The sequence below is a fragment of the Orbilia oligospora genome, assembly GCF_000225545.1.
Source record: "Orbilia oligospora ATCC 24927 unplaced genomic scaffold scaffold00006, whole genome shotgun sequence".
NCBI classification, from domain to species: Eukaryota; Fungi; Ascomycota; class Orbiliomycetes; order Orbiliales; family Orbiliaceae; genus Orbilia; species Orbilia oligospora.
Window position 1 is genome coordinate 314035 of NW_011645563.1, and position 18874 is coordinate 332908.

The window sequence follows — 18874 nt, forward strand, 5'->3', positions numbered from 1 at the left end:
CGAGAACTGCGGATGCGGCGCACACAAATCAGTGGAGCGGCAAAGATAGGAATAGCATGGCCTGGGCGGAATATAGGATCGATAAACACTTCTAAAGAACGACGAGGGGGGGGGATCCCTCTGTATTTATGAAGTTTTCATCGTTACACCGCAATTTCTAAATGGTTTCCTTCGCATTAATTTCTCCTGGCGATAGGAGCGTGCCGCAAAACAAGATGTCTAGAGGTGGGAGGTAGCGAAGGGGTCAAGTTTTTTCCAAGACATCCTCGCGAAGGGTCTTGGTAGGATGGTTTTGGAAGCTGCGAATAGGCGGCGACTGCCCTGGATCTGATTTATTACGGCAAGATGTCTCCGCCCTGCTTCTTTTCTTTTCATGCGCGAATTTGGCCTTGGCTCTTTGATAGTATCTTCGGAGATGATTGGTTTTTCCTGGCGCTGATGATAGTCTTGAAGTTTCTGCGGGTATGGTTTCGACTTGCCCGTTTTTTAGCACAGTCTCACTCCGCCATAATGAGTGGGCCCTGATGCGGCAATCAGGACAGTGGTAAGAAGGTATGGATGCTCGCAGGTCCATGGATCTAGTGTAAATATCCATCCCTAAGTGCAGGCTATCTGACATGTGCGTGTAAGAGAGGACGCAGCCTGGAGTCCGGACTCAAAATTCGAAATCGAATTCCAAGAACAGTGTCGTGTGAACCTGCATAAGGACTGAATCGTGTTGCCGCAAACCCGAGATTCGAAGGAAGCTAAATGGAATCCTGCATTGAAACATGCGGCAGGTCCACCTCCTTAGAGCGGCAACGTTCTAGAAACTCGCAGATGCAGCCTCTCGCGTCTGAGAGGTACCGATCTGACGCCTCAGTGTGAGCCCCCCGAAACATCACATCTGCTCGCCGAGTTTGACCTTGAAGTTATGAGGCTAATAGGCTGGTTTTGGGAAGGTCTGTGACGATAACGCATGATGCCCAGTCCGCAAAGGTCAAAAGCCAATATATACCACATCGGTGATTTCGGGTGGGGATTCCAAGGCAGGTCGTACGTGTATTCTATCCGCTGATATGTCGATAAGTAAGTGCCATGTGCAGACTGCACATACAGATCATGATCACGAATGAGGTTGTGGCGCACGATCGGGAATATGTGTTGTGCCTTGTGTTGTTGTGTTGTAGATGAGGTTGTTGGTCACGTGACCATACAGGGCAAAATAGCCCTCCAACAGCTGCATTTTTGCTTGGATCTTATCGCTTATCTTTTCTTTTCCACACCAAATTTCCAACTTCACCTCATCCCGACCCGACCGACCCAGACGCCTTTTATATCTATCACCCTTTGATCGGATATATACCCCACAATGGCCGACATATCGACAATTAAGAGCGTTCGCGTCGACGCGCTTGTCGCTCTCCGAATTGTTAAGCATGCCACTGGCGTCTATCCAACAACCGTCTATGGTTCCCTTCTTGGAATGGAGGTCGATGGTGTCCTTCAAATCACCAATGCCTTCCCGTTCCCAACCTCTGCCGAAGGTGACGACAGTAGCTCGTCGGCCCTTACACCTAAGAACAAGGGTGTGATGTGGTATCAGAATGAGATGATCAAGTGCCTCAGAGAGGTCAATGTTGATGCCAACAATGTCGGGTGGTATCAGAGCACGACACTGGGGAACTTCATCAACTCTAACTTCATCGAGAACCAAGCTCATTATCAGAGCCAGATGAATGAGAGGACAGTGGCTTTGATTTACGATAGCACAAGGAGCGCGCAGGGCGGGCTTGCCATCAAGGCCTATCGATTAACCCCACAGTTCATGGTAGCATACAAAGAGAACAAGTTCTCCAGTGAAAAGTAAGCAGACAAAGCTTCCATAGGATCCTTTGCATCAAAGAAAGAAAAAAATACTAATCGACTACGTGTGTACAGCTTGATCAAGCACAATCTTACCTACAAGGATATCCTTCAGGAAGTTCCATTGACTCTCTACAACTCTCACCTGGCCATATCTCTTCTCCATCAGCTCTCCATCCCTCCTCAACCACCCAGCAATTTGCCCGTCTCTGTCTCTTCCTTGACTAACCCACCAACATATCCTCAACCAAATTTTCCCGTCAGCACCAACTTTAACGCCCTAGATCTCACGATCGACCCGATTTTGGAGAAGTCTTGTGACCTCATTCTTGAATCGATCGAAGCTCATAATACCGAAGCAAACAATGCAGCATACTACCAGCGATCTCTTGCCCGTGAACAAACAAAAATAACCGCCTGGCAGCAAAAGAGAAAGACTGAAAACTCAGTCCGAGCCGCTCAGAAACTCCCACCACTGGCTGAGGATGAATGGCAAAAATTGTTCAAGCTCCCACAAGAGCCAAGCAGACTCGATTCTCTTCTTATTTCCCGACAGGTTGAACAGTATGCTAGACAAGTTGATGGTGTCACCGCGACCAGCAGCGCAAAGCTATTCGCATTGAACGGTGGAATCCCCAGATTTTAAAGGGTTCAAACGTCACGGATGCTTTTTTAATCATGATTAGCGATTTTCCCTCCACCCTCTTCCGCTTTTCCCGCCGTCACTCTATCACTTTCTCATGTATATCATGACTTTGTAACGTTTCCTTAATTATTTATTCGATGTCATGAAGATATTACATTGCATCGTCTTCTGGAGTCCTGGGCTTGATATTTGTTCGGCGTTGCGTTTTATGTGCTATGGTAAAACCAAATCCCCAAAAGCATCTGTCAATACGCATGATAGTAGATAGATAGATACTACTTCTATACAATGAAAAGAACGAAGTCCACAGTCTACTAGGATATTGCTTGTATAAATCCGTAAGATATCAGAGGTGATGTAGTGACGTTGAAATGTAGCGTGGGATCCTTGTCCACTTTTTCCTTTTCGTATCGATAGCCCGTCGCTAAAAGTATCTTCGACATAAAAATTTCAAACTTTCCTGGCCAACAACTTCAATACCACCCCACCAAACCACCTTTATTACCACACTCACAATGGCGGATGCTCCCGTTCCTAAAAAGCCGAACCCGGCGTTTGAACATGTCATGTTGGGTACGTTCTTTCTCCAAATCATCACCGATTGAATCATACGAGTGCTAATTTTCTTATCACCAGGCCTCCCGAAATTCAAGGCGAAACTTCCATCAAAACCCTGGCTCGTGTTCATCGGTATCGTCAGTACTTGGACGGGTCTAATCGTTTACGACCGTCGCGAAAAGAAGAAAGCTCAGCAGTACTGGTGCGACAGGGTCTCCCATCTCGCCGAACGACCTTTATCGCCGCACCAACTACCACGGAAAGTTACGATATACCTTGCATCCCCTCCCGGGGATGGGATCACAAGTGCACGGGAGTATTTTAAGGAATATGTGAAACCGGTCCTGGTTTCGGCGGCAGTGGATTACGAAGTCGTAGAGGGGAGAAAGGCCGGCGAGATTAGATGGAAGGTGGCGGAGAGAACACGGAGACTTCGAAGAGGGGAGGATGATTCGGAGGGTACGGAGAAGGAAGCGGCTATCATGGCTCATGGCAAGCAGGCAGGTCTCAGTAGAGAAGAGGGGCCTGGCGGGGTTGTCGTCGTAGGACGGCATACGTGGAAGGAGTACGTACGAGGGTTGCATGAGGGATGGTTAGGGCCGTCCGATATCATCGATGACGAACCCGTGAAGGAAAAGAAAGATGTACCTGAACCACAACCTGTGGTTTCATCGATATCGGATGCACTGCCCGCCGAGACTACACAAGAAAGCCAACCTACAGAGAGTGGAAGTTCGACGGAGAAAGACTCTGAGAAGGAGAAGCCGAGGAAACCTCAGTTCCCCCCGCCTGCGATCCTTCAGGCCGAATATCCATCTGCATCACTGCCGCCGTCTGTACCGGCATCCTTCCAACCTTCGAAAATAGTACCATTTCCTCACCTTCTAGGCTTCCTAAACACTCCCTTCCGTATCCAAAGATATCTCACCCAACGACGCCTCATGGAGCATGTTTCCCGTGAAGTAGCATCGATAGCGTTAGGTACCTACGAACCATACCAAGCGCGGGAAGACATCGCAGACGCTTACAAAATCGAGGAGACCGATTGGCCCAAAAGCTGGGTGGAGCGATTATCTACAGGAGATATTGAAGACAGCAAGGACGAACCATTGCGTGAAAAGACAATGATAGAGGAACTACATGTCGACGGTAGGATTGTCGAAAGGATGAAACGGTTTGTGCTCCCGGAAGATACTGCTGCCGAGGGGCCGATATCGACCGCGGGGCTTGATTGAGTTTTTGGCCCTCCCACCTCGCTTTGCATCGACCCTGACCCTTGAGGTTTGTTCACATGGAGAGAGCTCTTTGAATTTGAATAATTTTTTCTTTCATAAATGCAATATGGTCAATTGCTGCAAACCACAATGGCAAACGTACAAAAAGTCGGGTTTATTCCAGACGCCGAAATTGCTTCTATCGATAAAACAACCCCAAAAAGGGTCGTCGGCCCCTATCGGCGAGCGAAATAAAGGTTTCTTGCAGTTTCGGAAGCGAGCATTATTTGTCATTCTTCGATATTAGGCTCAATACAATCTTGACGATCTCGTTATGGTTGGTTTTGGGTTTGTGGAGCAACTTGAAAGGCAGAATATTCGGCTGTGCTGGAACGTGGGTCGAAATCCCAACTTGCGTGCATTTAGGGCCGTTAAAACCTACGTCGCGAAAGGTGATTGAGCAAGCGGAGGCGAAGGTTGACAATTCTGCGCATAAATTAACTCTCATCTCATATCTTTTTTTTTTCTATTTCGGGCGAACTACATTGGCGGCCTTGAAAGAAAAGGAAAAGAATCCCTTGGTGTTCAGATAAAATTCTATATTTTTCATTTTTGCACCGGCGTTCTTGAAGGCTAGAACAATTGTATATAAAAAATCCCAGTCTGTATATAGCGTATATGTAAGTACTTACATACGTACTTAAGTACACTCGCCCAACATGAGAATATCCTATGTAACAAAGCTAGTCTAATAGTACTGGCATCAATCGAGAGGAATCAGTCGATCCCTTACAGAGTAGACTTGCTCCCAGGCCCTGGGGTACTAGTTCAATATCCTTGGACATTGTCCTTTCAAACCCCTCCGGATTCGGGACCGCTAACCAACAATCTTGGCTTTTATACCAACCCTCCAAAGTTATAATGAAGTGGGTCGGAGGGATCGCGAAGAATTCAAGGAAAACCCTCTTCGGCTCTGCTAGATTTTAATTGGATAGACGAGGCCAGATTTTCTTAGTCACGACGGCTCCACTATAGTTCCAAAGGAGGCCGTCGGGAGGCTGCAAGCAAGGTTAATAGACAGACACCAGGGCTATCGACAGGCCCGTGTTCATGATTGTTTATTGCATGGTCATGGGTCTTTCGCTCTCTCTCTCTCTCACTACCAAGTCAAATTGGCAAACTGGCCATGGTCGAACGGACTCGAAGTTGTTGGATTGAATTTATCAATGTGTAAAAAAAATTGACGCTGATTACTCATTACTCCTATCGAAAGCGTATGATTGAATTGTCCAGAGCGAAAGAGCTAGTATACTTACAGTAAGTAGCATTTAATATTTGGTGCAAAATTATGGGCTGTGATGTAATTGTTGTGTAGTATTCGCACTTCGCACGGGAGGAGAGAGACAGGAAATGATGGATTCTAACTTAGACCCGTAGCTTGGCTGGATTGAATATATCTTTAACTGGGAGAGCTGAAGCATTTTTAGATATCGTTGGTAGCATCTGCTAGTATGCTAAGGTTCTTGGGCAGGCTTTGCCACAGCTTGGTGTGAAAATCCGCTGGATCAGATGCATTAGATGGTCCACGCTTTCCTGTCAAGTTCGCAATCCCGCATATATTGCCAGCTTGCACGATGCTCTAAAACATAGAGTTTCTATATATGTATATCCAGACATTCGGGCAATACCACATGCACAGAAAGCGGGTAACTTTTTTTTTTGATGCGAGATTATAATTATTATCATTTTTTATTTTATTTTTTCGCATTGGCGACAAATAGAATTACGTCTGCGGTTTCAATTGCAACGTATGCGCGAAACGGCTAGGCTTCTTGGAGATCGGTTTGACTGTAACCTAATCTAAGCTTCCTCGCAGTCCCTTCTTAAATCGAATCCTTTCTTATGTAAAGTAGGTAATTGAAGCCCCACTTTGTTCCGTGCATGTCGAACACTTGAGAGTTTTCCCGTACAACTGTGGGTCTCTCTCTTATAAGTGAGAAGGGGTTAAAAGGGCCTCGGACTGACTCGGGTATCGGATGCTGCTAAAAAGCAAATGGCGTGACGTGAGTGAGGCTCAGCCGGTGGACCTCTTTGGAACTCGATTTCTTTCTTTGTTACTATTTTCGAATTATCTTGTAATTGCTACTAGACTGTTATGTTAGCCTGGTAGTCCAAAAGCTTAAAGATTCTGGAGACTAGTTTTGAATCTGCTACCTAATTAATGGTGGAACAACTTGGCTCAAAGGATTTTGGCTTTGTGCCGGACATTAGATCTGATCCAAAAGGAAAAATAATGATTGGGCGCTTCCCGATATATCAATATATGCTGAATAGCACAAATCTGTTGTTCGTTATACGGGAAAATAAAATTGCCCAGGTCAATTCTGTGGTTTTATCAAGTAGATACAAAGAATGAATAGGTTTCTATGATGGTATCGATATAGAAAGAGATGTGTAAGGATAATGGTAAAAGTAATAATCATAATGATAATAATAATATAAAATCATAAAACTGTGAAATAGTAGAACTCCGAACATGCCCGCTGGTAACGCCGTAATGATCATCCAAAAGAGAAAGAAAAAGAAAAAGTTATTATCGTAAGAAATGTGTAGGTGCAAACATTTGCACTGAGGTAACTATGTTACGAGTGAATGTAAAGGGGTAGGGCTTATTTACGGTATCGAAACAATTGTACAAGATAAAGAACTATATCTTCAAGGTTCTCTTTCAAGAGAGCCAAAAGAATTATGGGCTGAATGAGCCCGATGTTCAGCGACCGTTTAGTGAGCTGCCGACTGGCCTTCTTGAGATTCGAGGCATCTGCATCTGTCCAAGTGGAGCGGAAACTGATCTATGGGGGGTTGGGTTTCCAGGTTGAGATTGTTGAGACATCAGGCTAGATCTCTCCCCAGAGGACCCCGGTGCTTGACTTCTGTATTCTTCATAACTCAAAGAAGCTGTGGGATACGGTTGGCCACCTGGGCTATGCATCGGTACTGAAGATGATCTTTGGCTGTTACGGAAACTAGAAGGGGGGTGGTAACCCTGTGGACTGCTTCCAGAGAATGCGCTGGCTGAATCCTCGACATGATTGCCACTAAATCTATTGAAGTAGTTGCCATTGGTGCTACCATTGGGGCTCTGGTCGCCGTCTTCGGCCTCGTATCTTGATGAATCGTATTCACCAAGGGCGTGGGAAAGTGGTCTCTGAGTGCTATAGAGACGGTCGCTGGCAAGAGCCAAAGAAGCAGCACGCATCTGCCTACCACCGTCCATGAATTTCTCGGCTTCGACGTTCCTCTCGGCATCCTCCTTTTTATCAATCTTTTTGTACATCCTGAACTTGAAAAATATTGCAAGGAAAGCTACAATGAGAATGAAACCTGCACTTCCACCTGCAATACCACCAATTTGGGCGGTTGTTAATCCAGAATTGCTGTTGTTGGAACCAGATGCGGCTGCGGTGTTTGTTGGTGACATAGTTGCTGTCGAAGACACAGAGGACGTGAGAGAAGAAGTCGATGAAGAGGAGGAGAGGGAGGAAGATGAAGAGGGCGCAGACGTTGAGCTTGTGGGCTCGTCTGTGGTCGTAGGTCCTGAAGTACTAGATGTAGATATTGGTGGTTGACTTGTCGAGGAAGGGGCAGCTGAGGTAGTACTCGATTCACCCGCGCACCGTCTGTTGTAAGAATCTGTGGCTCTTTGTATGTCTCTTTCTGAACACTCTTGCCCTCTTCGAAATCTCGAGCAGGAATTGAGAACCTCTAAGTAGTTTTCCGCTCCGCAAATACATTCCGTGTCGTCCAAGTCACATTCGAAAGCTTCTGCTGCAATTTCCGGGCAAGTACAGACAGCTGCAACTCCTTGTAATGCTGTTAGGGCAACAGCAAGCAATGTAAAAATCCGCATGGTTGGAAACGTATATTAATAGGAAATTTTTTAAAGAAAAGGAAATAGAATGATCTGTGGTGAGTGGTAGTACAAGCACCCAATGCAACGGGTGGGATGTTGTGAAACTGTTATACAAAATGTATAGGATAAGGTTGTTTGCTGCAGATACCGCAGGGTATATCAAAGGATACTAGAACGGCTTAGTAAGTAACAGATCGATATTCTTAAATATAGAATCTCTTGTAGGTCAGGAAGAAGTTGTTGGGCCGGAAGGATAATCAAGGCGGGGGGAAGCAAGTTTATGTATCGCGGTTAGCTACCTAACAGCAACAAAGGCTGAAACTGACGACGGAGGCCTGGTCTTAGGTTTATAATAAAGAGCCCACCACGTTTTTGTCTGTGTGGTTATCGAGGTGCAAGCTCCAGCTTTTCACGACGTAACTAAATCAAAGAGCATTTTTGAACTTGGTACTTCTCTGCACGCTCCTGCGGCCCCTTGGCCATCGTGCATATAGGGCTCGTCCAAAGGCGGCTCCATAATAGCAAGAGGAGTGACCATGACAAAAATTATGACCAGGGCAGAGTGTCACTGTGAGAGTTCGGGTGTCCCTTTCTAGTTCTGTCTTGAAAGGGAATAGTTGGTAGTGGTGTTCTCCTTAGCTTTGTCAGTTTCGTGATTGTTCGTTGAAATTAGCAGCTTCAAAAGAGGCTATGCGGCTGGGCTTTGCATACCCAAACCTATTTGGGGCCCCACCAATCGCCCATCAGTCGACTTCCACATTTCATTACCACGGGGCACCCACGGACCAGACTACCTGGCCCCAGACGGCACAGGTAGAAACAGCACTCAACGAATGAGCTCTACCCTAGCATGGTAAAGATCCCCACCTTCTGAGGAGGTTTCCTAGTACATAGGGGTCCGAATTCGTCTCATCGATTTGCGAGTCCTCCGTAAAACGAGTAGTGCGGAGCTATTGGTAATGTTCCTTAGCTTAGGCTAGTGTGTATACATTCAACATACATACATAGCGTTAGTAATATGTAGACTTTGTTGTCGAACAAAATATGACAGCCCGAAAGCGCAGCTGAATCAAGGTAAAGGTGCCTGCGGTCTTTCCACGGCCATGTGGGAATATGACACTGAAAGAAGGTAGAAGGACGACGACGGGTAGAAATTGACGGCCCCTGTCAAGTGTATGTACTGTAGGTGTTTGGCAGGGGTACAACGAGTTCAAAAGCAGTCAAAATGTACGGAGTACGGTAGATTCGATTCGATTGAGCCTCTGGCCTCGTCTGTGATGCCGTCCGTTCAGCCTTGTGTGACCACCACCAAATCCCGGGCGATTGTTCCCAGGCTCCTTAGCCGTCTCATGTTGGCGGCCCTTCATCCAATTTTCCCCATACTCTACTGCAAGGTTTGTCCTGCGACCTGGGTCAAAACTTGGCAATTTGGAATTGCCTTGGGAGCTTGAGGGTACCGACGAAGACAAACTTCTGGAATGCCGTGGTTCCGGATTCAAAATACCGGATGGATCGGGAACAGTGCCAGAGGATGGTTCCGGCTGTTGGAAATGCTCGTATTGTCAAGTTGGAATGTAAATATAGTTTTCAAATAGCTAATAGAGAAACATGCTGAGGCTCATGATGTGACGGGCATGGATTTGGCCCAAGACGGCCAGCCGGGTCAGAACAGGTCGAAGTAAGAATAAAATCCCCGCGATCGATAATGGCATGAGTTTATCTGCGAAGAAGGACCCACTCTTTCTTGGTGTGGTGTATGCAAAGATAGCATCAGCGAAAATGCCGGGCTGGCAAGTCGACGGGCCTGCCGTCACAGGGGAGAGATCTCTCGTGGATATCACGACACCAGAATGTAATGGGCTGCGCGATCCTGTCAAAAACCCCACTCCGGGGATTCAACTGTCAGTTATCATTATCAACATGCTCATACATACATAAGTAAGTAAGCATATATACTTTTCGTCCGAGTACATAGAAGACGCAGGGGCTATGCTGGTCAATCCAAGGTTCATCTGTCGAGATTGATTGGTACCCCAGCTCGAAGAGGAAGGTATGCACAGGAAAGTCCAGAAACCGTTGCGTTGTTGTCGCAAGCGCTATGCCATCTGCGCCATTACCTTTTTTTTCTACTTTGGGAAATATCTAACCTCTCCTCCAAAATCTTGCATCGTCCGCTTCGTATCTGTATTTATAATTATACCCATCCTCATACAGGATTCAAGACACCTAAGCTTTCAAAAAGAACCATCCAGCCACACCCCCCCCCCCCCCCCCCCCCGAAGTAGCCGCGAAGTACATCCTGTGTACGTAAGTACATGTACGTCCATAGATAGTACTTACTTACATCCGCGCATACACACACAAAGTCATGACTTCAGCCACACACACAAAGCAAATAGCCTCGACCGCCTTAGCGTCTTTCTTACAGGCTCGAACCGCTGAGGTTCCGACCAGTGATGTCTCCCGTGCCCTTCGCCGGAAGCAACAGCGGGAGTGTAAGAAGCGCTCACGCAGCAATTCCGCTGTCGACCCCGGGGAGAAAGGCAATTCGGAATTTAAGCTCTCTAAGACGATTTCCAAGAAGGATCCAAGAAGGTCCACCATAAGCAAGGAGGAGCGAGATATCAGACAAAGGGTATGTGATGCGAATCCTAGCACTGCCAGGTTTAAATACCTATATACGGCAACGGCCGATTAGCTGACAGGCAGACTCTTCCTACCAACAGATACTACAAATGCGAGAGAATAAGCGCAAGGGGAAGCCGATTATCCAGCCAAAAAACTCTGCCGTTGATAGTGACGAGAGTGATGATGATTTTTAGACCTTTTAGACCCTTTGGACCTTATCCGTGATGCGTTCGGGTATGGTTATTTCTGACGGCTCCACAGGGTCTTAAACAATACGGTTTCGGGCCCGTCTCGCGGCCCACATATAGCCCGCCAGTTTCATAAATTTTCACATTAACTCATATGATACCCCGGTGTCCTGTCTATTAATGGTTTGAGCCTTTTTAGCTTTTCGTATAAGTAATTAAGCATTTTAGGCGCTAGTTCGGCACCTGCCATTGCCCGATATCTAAACATCTCGTATCATACAACAACTGCCGGGATTTTGTTAGTAATGAAATAGAAATCCTTGCCGAAAGATCTCGCTTGAGTCTCAGGCCATCATCGGGACCGAACAATATTCCGTAAGAAATACACTGCCAACTAAGCCGCACCAGCCTGCTGCTGCTTCCATTTGTGGGCAGCCTGTAGCAGCTTGAGCATCCCTGCATTTTGTTCCTCGTCGGCCGGGAACAAATAGTCCATATACTCCTCGAAGCTGTCATCGTCCAACTTTCTTCGCTTCTTGACCTTCCTTGGCATCTGTGCCTCAACTTTCTGGATGCTCTCTGGTGTGCCATGAGTCTGTTCGAAGGATTTCCATGCATTGAGCAAAACCACACGCTATTGGAACATGTCAGTAACTACCATCTTGATTATTGACAAGGGGCGACAGCGATTACGTACCTCTTCCTTCAAGCCACTATCCTTTAGTCTCTTATAGCCCTTCTCGAAGATAGCTCTTGCCCTATCCTTCGCCTCTTCGCTAACCACTTCCTCATCCTCGGCACCTTCCTCGGGCACATTAATCTCGAAATGTGCATAGCTAATCCAAACCTTGACGTGTTCAGTCTTCGCCAGTAAACGTTCGTACAGGGCTCTTGTCCTATCCCATTCTTCTTCCTCCTCCTCGAAGTCAATATACGACTTCCACACAAGCTCGGGCATGTCGAGTTCTGGTTGCAATATAGCTAGTTCATAAATCGCCCTTGCTCTATCCATATCATCCAGCGCTCGCTCCAATTCCGCAAAATTAATCCATGCTTGTGTATTCGCTGGATTGAATTGAATGTGTTTCTCGTACAATGTCCGACAACGAACAAATTCGTGCAGCTTCTTTTCGAGTTCGATATAGCCTTTGAACAGCTTGTCTTTGGGGCACATCCCGATGCTAGTTCCCAGAGTTTTTCGAGCCTTTGTTACGTCCATTTGGCGAATGTAGAAGTGCGCAGCCATCAACCAGATTTTTGCAAATGTGAAAGACTTATGCGGTATCAACTTTAGCGCCTCGTTGTAAATTTGCCCCGTTCTTTCCTTGTCCTATATTGCTGTTAGGTATATCCTCCAAATTCCGGTGGGTACAACCAACGCACCTTAGTTTCTAGCTCTTCAAACAGAGCGTAATTTATCCATAGGTAAATGTAGCGCCTCCAATGCCTCTTCTCGTGCGTCGGGGGGATTTGGGCGATTGCCCTCTCATACACATCTCTAACTTTATCAACGTCACCTTGCGCCTCTTCTAGCCGAGCATAGTCAAACCAGACGTCGTAATTTTTGGGGTTCTCCTTGATTAATTCCTCATACTGAACTCTCCTTTTCGCAGCGATGACATCTTCAACCCCTTCCTTATCACCGAATTGTTTCTCGAAGGTAGTGTAGTTGTTGTAAAGTTGCTGAGATTTCGATCGCGGTAGTCTATCCAATGCAAACTTGTATAGAGCCCTGGCCCTCTCAAACTCCTTGAGTTTCGTTTCAAACCTTGCGAATGAAATAAATAGCTTTTCGTCGATGAATTCATCGCCCAGGTGTTCTATAGCTGCTGTGTATACTTCGCGCACGAGATCCGGATCCCCGTTCTCTTCCTCAAACCGCGCCCACTTGATCCAATTCCTCGGTTCTGGGTGTATCCGAGTAAATCGTTCAAATATTGCGCGCGCCCTTGTAAGTTCCCCGTATCGCTTTTCGAGCTTGATATATGCACCCCATGCAGCCTCATCCGGCTGCCACGACATCCACCTTTCGAAAACATGACGGGTACCAGGAATATTCCCCAGGGTTTCCTCCATGTAAACATATTTGTACCACAGCTTGTCGACTCTTGGGAGGATGCTAACAGCCCGATCCAGAATATTTCGCGCGTGATTGATGTTTCTGGTCTTCATCTCCGCCTCAATATAACGTAGCCACAATGGTACAGATGTAGAGTCGACATCGAGTGCTCTTTCGAAGATTGAACGTGCTCTATAGTATTCCTCTACCGTCAGTAATCAGCCTCTTAGATCAATAAAAAAAATACAATAAATTAGGACAGACTCACCGATTATACTCTCTCTGCTCTAACTCCCAGGCGGCGTACCGCATCCAGTTGTTCATGTTTATCCGATTCCGCCTGACATAGTCTTCGAACTCTTTCCTCTTCCGACCCTGGTATTCATGAAGTTCTTCGAGATCCGCAAACCGCTGGGTGGGTGCTTGAACGCCTGGTTCTTGTCTTTCAAAGGCCTCTCGTAGCAGCTGTTCGGCGGAAATTTGCTCTAAGAATCGATAGATGTTAGTTTGGATTTTCAGGCAACAGAATGACTTGGAACTAACGCTGCGATGGGGCCTTGTTTTTGACCCTTGGCGGGCCGCGCGACTTTTCTGCGGCACTCATGATGTTGGAATTCAGGCGACTTGAGCAATGAAGTGCGGAATCTGTAGTTCGGAGAGGAAATTTGGGATCGCGTGGTTAGATGTAGAAAGCTCGATGATGAGGTTTCGCGAACAGCTACAAACTTCCTTGGGTCATTGTCACGTGATAACGAACCAAAGCAATCCAACGAAATTCTGTGTTGGTTGTGCAGCTCGTGTGCCACTGAGTTGATAGTTTGGCGCTATAGGCCCAGATAGAGTGTCAATAGGGCGCCCATATGATTGCACGAATGAGTACTGGTGCTTTTAGTTGTACTGCTTGTGAATATCATATTTGAGGCATCTTCGAGGCTATGCTGCATGTTGAGGATTTGGAATATATGTACAATACGATTGCTGTTATAATATTAATATATCTGCGGCGACCACTCCAAACCTATTGATATTGTTAATAAGACGATAAGATATCTACATTCGAAGCTAGGGGACGATATTTCCAGATACCAAGAACCTTAGCAGATTCATAGATAAAGGCGTTAGCCTTGAGGTTGGGCTAAGACTGGTTAAAATAATAGAGAAAAATTAAGATAGCACCTAAAAGCTCCAGTGGTATACATTTATCAAACCGGTACGTAACGCCTCCTACTATGCTGAAAACCAGGGCGGTAATGTAATCTATGAAAACGAGACAAAATATTACCTCGGTGCATTTAAGTATCTCATAAAACTCTCACCGTGTGCATCTTCCTGGCCTTCCTTATGCAATGCTTGTTCATATCGATCGGTCAAACTAGGGTTGCCCATCCTTCCGTCATTTGTATCATCCTCAACATCAGCTTCTCCCTCCATAATTTCATCAGAATCCGAGTCTGCTGCATCACTGAGGGTATCAATCTCCGGTTCACTCGCTGGGACCTTGATATCCTTCTTGGGTTTCTTCCATGAAGATTCACTGGCAACATTCATATCCGCCATCAATCGATCTAGTTGTTCGTTTTGATTCGCCATTTTCTTTGCCTCCCTTTCCTTTCGGGCCTTCTCGAGCTCCGGCAAGTAGTCTTTCTTGTATTCCTCCACCTTTGAGTCGACAGCCTTGAAGAATTCATCAATACCAGCGCCAGTCATCGACGAAACCGAAACAACCTATCCCCATATCAGTTACTGGAACAAACAAACACCCATAAAAGCGGGAAACTTACATCCAAATGGTTATAGAACTCGTCCAACATCAAACTCATACTGTTCATCAAACTTCCCATGTATCCGCTATTCGACCCGTCTTCTTTCTCCTCTTCCTTCCGTAGTGCAGCTTGGAAAGCCTCAAAATCCGTCATCCACTCCTTGGCGAACAAGGCGTCTTGGGCATCGGTTTTGTTGAAAACAATGATCATTGGAAGTTTTGTTTTATATAGGATTGAGCAAGCGTAGAGCATGTTTGACATAAAAGTGGACGTAGATGTCGTTCGTGGGGTATCGATGATGTATGCAAGAACGGTAGGGAAAGCTGAAGCCAAAGCATCTGTAACTATAGCCCCAGAGGCAGACCTTCACACCGATGTCAGCAAAATATAGCTTATCTAAATCATAGAATTCTACCTACCAGACGAAACATTCGATCTGTCCCGGTGTGTCAACCAATACCCGAGATATCGTTGGTGCCCGTTTTTCCAGGATTCCCATAACCTGATCGATCTTTGTCGCAAAAAGATTCAAACAGGTCATAATACCGCCATTTGGACCGAGATTGTATCTATTTTAGACGATCCATAGTGAGTATATACTTGGACTAATATAAAGAATACATTCCTGCATCGTGAATGATTCGACGGGGGAAGGATCTAATTTACATACTGCTTCATAACCTGCTTGTAGTTGACCGAATCTCTGATATCAATATGCCTGTCAAATGGTACATTCTTGACAGCCGGGTCAAGATTAACGATATATGGTGGTTCCTTTTTCTGGTGTAAGTGTGCATTTAGTCGCTGCATGAACGTTGTCTTGCCAGACCCGGCCATGCCAACTACCATGATAACTGGTGGCTGCGACATGTTGGAGGGGTTCAAGCTCTAAACTTTGGGTAAACCGTATCTCGGATGTGTATGGATTCTCAGGTTTTCGCGGTTGGAAGCGTGGCGATAGAATATGTATTTATTGGATATCGTGAGGTACTGTGGTTCGTAGGAGGTGTTGGTTGAAGCTTGATTGAAGCAAAGTGGGATGGTTGAAGCTTGCAAGGTTTGTCATCGAAACTTCCTTAGCAGAGAAATCATTAAAACCGCGGCTCGCGAAACCCAAACGGTAATCGCTGGACAAGCAGCTCGCTCCAACGAACAGACCACAACGAAATCTCGACCATACCAATCGTCAAGCCATAATACAGATTATTACAATGGAGACCACCTCTAGCCGACAGAGCGACTCCCGGCATCGCGACCACGACCGAAAACGTCATCGCGAACGCGAAGATGATGATAGCGAACGACGTCATAGACGGCGCGAGAACGAGGACCGTGATCGGTCAGGAGACAGGAACAAGCCACATCGTGAAGGTGATTCTGAGGATAGGCATCATAGGCGGCATCACCATCGCTCATCATCATCGAGGCATGATAGGGACCGTGATCATGACCGCCATAGACATCATAGCAGTAGCAATAGATCGCGGCACTCACATCATGATGAAGATAGTTCCCGAAGACGGGAAAAACGGAAGAGAGACGATAAACCCGGCGATATACCTGAGGAAGAGATATTAGAAGGCGAAGGCTTATGGGTAGAAAAGGAAGCCGGCGGCGAGGAACCTGTCGAGAAAGGTTTACCAACGCCGAAATTAGACTCGCCGGCCTTAAAACGAGATTCGTGGATGGAAGAATCTGGCATAGACGTCGAATACTTGCAGCGAGGAGCCAAGAAGCCAAAAGATACCTCGACTACGGTGAAGCAAACAGTTAAAGACTACCAGCTAAAAGCCTCCTCCAAGGAATTGAATACATTTCTTCGAGAAGGCATTTCAATGGACGATTATGAACCGCCCAAGCCAACCGGGCCCTCGTTTACATTCGGTGATGGTGGCTCCCAGTGGCGGATGAGAAAGCTCAAAAATGTCTATGCGAGAGCAGAGGAGGAGAAACGCAGTGCCGACAGTGTCGGGGTCGAAGTCTTCGGAGATCTCCAAAGCTTTGACGAGGTCCGAGAGGAAAGAATTGAACTCGACCGACGGGAGACATATGGCAAGGACCGAAAAGATTCTAAAGAGCATCCCACTGGTGACCTGTACGCCCAGCGCAACTTGGGAAAGGCCAGGCTACGGAGTCCATCGCCAAAACCACCGCAAGTTATCAAAGCTTCAGATCAACCAGTCCAAAATATCACTAAAATCATTGATCAATCGGCCCTAAACAAGCTGCGAGCCAGTTTGCTCAAGGCACAGCTACGGGGTGATTCAAAAGCCGCGGAACTCGAGGCAAAATATAATTCGGCCCTTGCCGCATTTGCTAACCAAAAGCAGTCCGATGTGGTAGTATTGTCTGCAATGGACTCCCGGCTACTTGCCGGTGGAGGCAAGAGCAGTGAAGCCAAGGAAATCACTAGTGGTAGGAGAAAGGGTAAGATGGAGGCGAATGAGGATATAACCTTGGACGATATGGTAAGGGAGGAAAAGAGAACGAGAGGGCACACAAACGAGGGTCGTATCGCTGCCGAAAGGATAGCGAAAGATGTTAAATTTGATGTAAGTACTCTAGCTGCTTGATTACGGGATAGTTACTAATTTTGGATGTAGGACGATCTTGAGTACATGGATGAGAATGCGAACAAGCTCGCAAGCCGGATCCAGAAAAGCGAGATTGATATCAAGAATATGGCTATCAACGATTTCAAACGCCAGCAGCGTATTCTAGACAACTGCCCATTATGCTCACAAGAGAACAGACAGCCGATCGCGCCAGTTATATCTCTCGGTACGCGGGTGTTCTTAACACTACCAACTGAGCCAGAGCTGTCCCCGGGAGGTGCAACAATAGTCCCAATCCAGCACCGTACGAATACTCTAGAATGCGACGATGATGAGTGGGAAGAGATCCGGGTATGTATTACATCATAGCTGTCGTTGTACTAGTTGGCTAACCCAAGCAGAACTTCATGAAATGTCTTATTAGGATGTACCATGATCAAGGACAAGATGTCATATTCTACGAAAATGCAGCATCCCCACACCGTAAACGACATGCTGCGATTGAAGTTATCCCCCTTCCACTCGAACAAGGCGAACTGGCCCCAGCGTTTTTTAAAGTAAGTATTGCATGCTCCTCAACGATTATGGTCTATACCTGTTAACTCATACTGCGATAGGAAGCGTTTCTGTCCAGTGATGAAGAGTGGTCCCAGCATAAAAAAGTCATTGATACTGCATCCTTATCCCGAAAAGGTTTAGGAAAGCAAGCGTTCCGAAGATCCATGGTGAAAGAAGCGCCATATTTTCACGTATGGTTTGAAATTGATGGAGGCATGGGGCATATCGTGGAAAACGAGAACAAGTGGCCAAAGGGTGATCTATTCGCCCGAGAAATCATCGGGGGGATGCTGGATTGCGAGCCCGATGTCATCAAAAGGCAGGGGAGATGGAGTAGAGGCAAAGACCGAAGGGAAGACGAATTCCGAAAACTTTGGAAACAGTTCGACTGGACGAGAGTTTTGTTGGACAGTTAGTCGATAATATGGCGCTTCGCAGTGACAGGTGAGGAACATGCTCCACAGGACCGCGGACTTCTCGATACACTCTCCGAAGCTGGTGCCTCCCAAGCCGAACAAATTGAGATCTTTCCAGATATCTCCCGAGTGGCAGTGCCCGTTTCCGGGTTCCCTTTTACGAATTATCCCAGAATTTTGTAAGCCATGAACGTATCGTTTAGCCCTATTGGCCGACTAGAGCGAAATTTACGAATCCTCAACCAATACAACATCGTGCGAAATGCGCTTTCAAGTTTTTTTTTTTTTTTTCCTTCGCGTTTTTGCTTCTGGTTGGTTTGTCTTGCATGATCCAAGGTTGCAAATCCTGGTACGACCTTGCAAAGAATCCGATTCGTTACATCGGATAAATACAGATTGACCACAATCACTTCTAGAAAGAAAGAACATCCTTCTAGCGCTGTGGATGGGGCTTGCAAAAACAGGTGACCCGTTCTTTAATTCATCAAGGGATCGCCCGGCTTCTAAGAGGCTTTCGTTTCAGTCCAGAGA

The 18874-nt window shown here is 46.5% G+C and overlaps 7 protein-coding genes across 7 annotated transcripts; 4 read left to right on the forward strand and 3 right to left on the reverse strand.

Moving 5' to 3' along the window:
- Positions 1–1351: 1351 nt before the first annotated feature.
- Positions 1352–2491, forward strand: AOL_s00006g111 (uncharacterized protein; the record flags this gene model as incomplete). Its single annotated transcript, XM_011119420.1, has 2 exons — positions 1352–1845; positions 1921–2491. 2 exons carry the CDS (start codon positions 1352–1354, stop codon positions 2489–2491), a joined length of 1065 nt encoding a protein of 354 aa, XP_011117722.1.
- Positions 2492–3006: 515 nt separating this feature from the next.
- On the forward strand, positions 3007–4284 carry AOL_s00006g112 (uncharacterized protein; the record flags this gene model as incomplete). The annotated part of the gene is made up of 2 exons (XM_011119421.1): positions 3007–3064; positions 3128–4284. 2 exons carry the CDS (start codon positions 3007–3009, stop codon positions 4282–4284), a joined length of 1215 nt encoding a protein of 404 aa, XP_011117723.1.
- A 2749-nt stretch (positions 4285–7033) lies between these two features.
- AOL_s00006g113 (uncharacterized protein) lies at positions 7034–8173 on the reverse strand (the record flags this gene model as incomplete). The annotated part of the gene is made up of 1 exon (XM_011119422.1): positions 7034–8173. One exon carries the CDS (start codon positions 8171–8173, stop codon positions 7034–7036), a length of 1140 nt encoding a protein of 379 aa, XP_011117724.1.
- Positions 8174–10544: 2371 nt separating this feature from the next.
- On the forward strand, positions 10545–10998 carry AOL_s00006g114 (uncharacterized protein; the record flags this gene model as incomplete). The annotated part of the gene is made up of 2 exons (XM_011119423.1): positions 10545–10811; positions 10903–10998. The coding sequence occupies 2 exons, from the start codon at positions 10545–10547 to the stop codon at positions 10996–10998; spliced, it is 363 nt and encodes a 120-aa protein (XP_011117725.1).
- Positions 10999–11386: 388 nt separating this feature from the next.
- Positions 11387–13655, reverse strand: AOL_s00006g115 (uncharacterized protein; the record flags this gene model as incomplete). Its single annotated transcript, XM_011119424.1, has 5 exons — positions 11387–11626; positions 11690–12322; positions 12376–13243; positions 13320–13536; positions 13595–13655. The coding sequence occupies 5 exons, from the start codon at positions 13653–13655 to the stop codon at positions 11387–11389; spliced, it is 2019 nt and encodes a 672-aa protein (XP_011117726.1).
- A 674-nt stretch (positions 13656–14329) lies between these two features.
- On the reverse strand, positions 14330–15684 carry AOL_s00006g116 (uncharacterized protein; the record flags this gene model as incomplete). The annotated part of the gene is made up of 4 exons (XM_011119425.1): positions 14330–14776; positions 14833–15178; positions 15234–15383; positions 15485–15684. The coding sequence occupies 4 exons, from the start codon at positions 15682–15684 to the stop codon at positions 14330–14332; spliced, it is 1143 nt and encodes a 380-aa protein (XP_011117727.1).
- Positions 15685–16025: 341 nt separating this feature from the next.
- AOL_s00006g117 (uncharacterized protein) lies at positions 16026–18343 on the forward strand (the record flags this gene model as incomplete). Its single annotated transcript, XM_011119426.1, has 4 exons — positions 16026–17366; positions 17418–17720; positions 17771–17926; positions 17987–18343. The coding sequence occupies 4 exons, from the start codon at positions 16026–16028 to the stop codon at positions 18341–18343; spliced, it is 2157 nt and encodes a 718-aa protein (XP_011117728.1).
- Between the last annotated feature and the right edge of the window lie 531 nt (positions 18344–18874).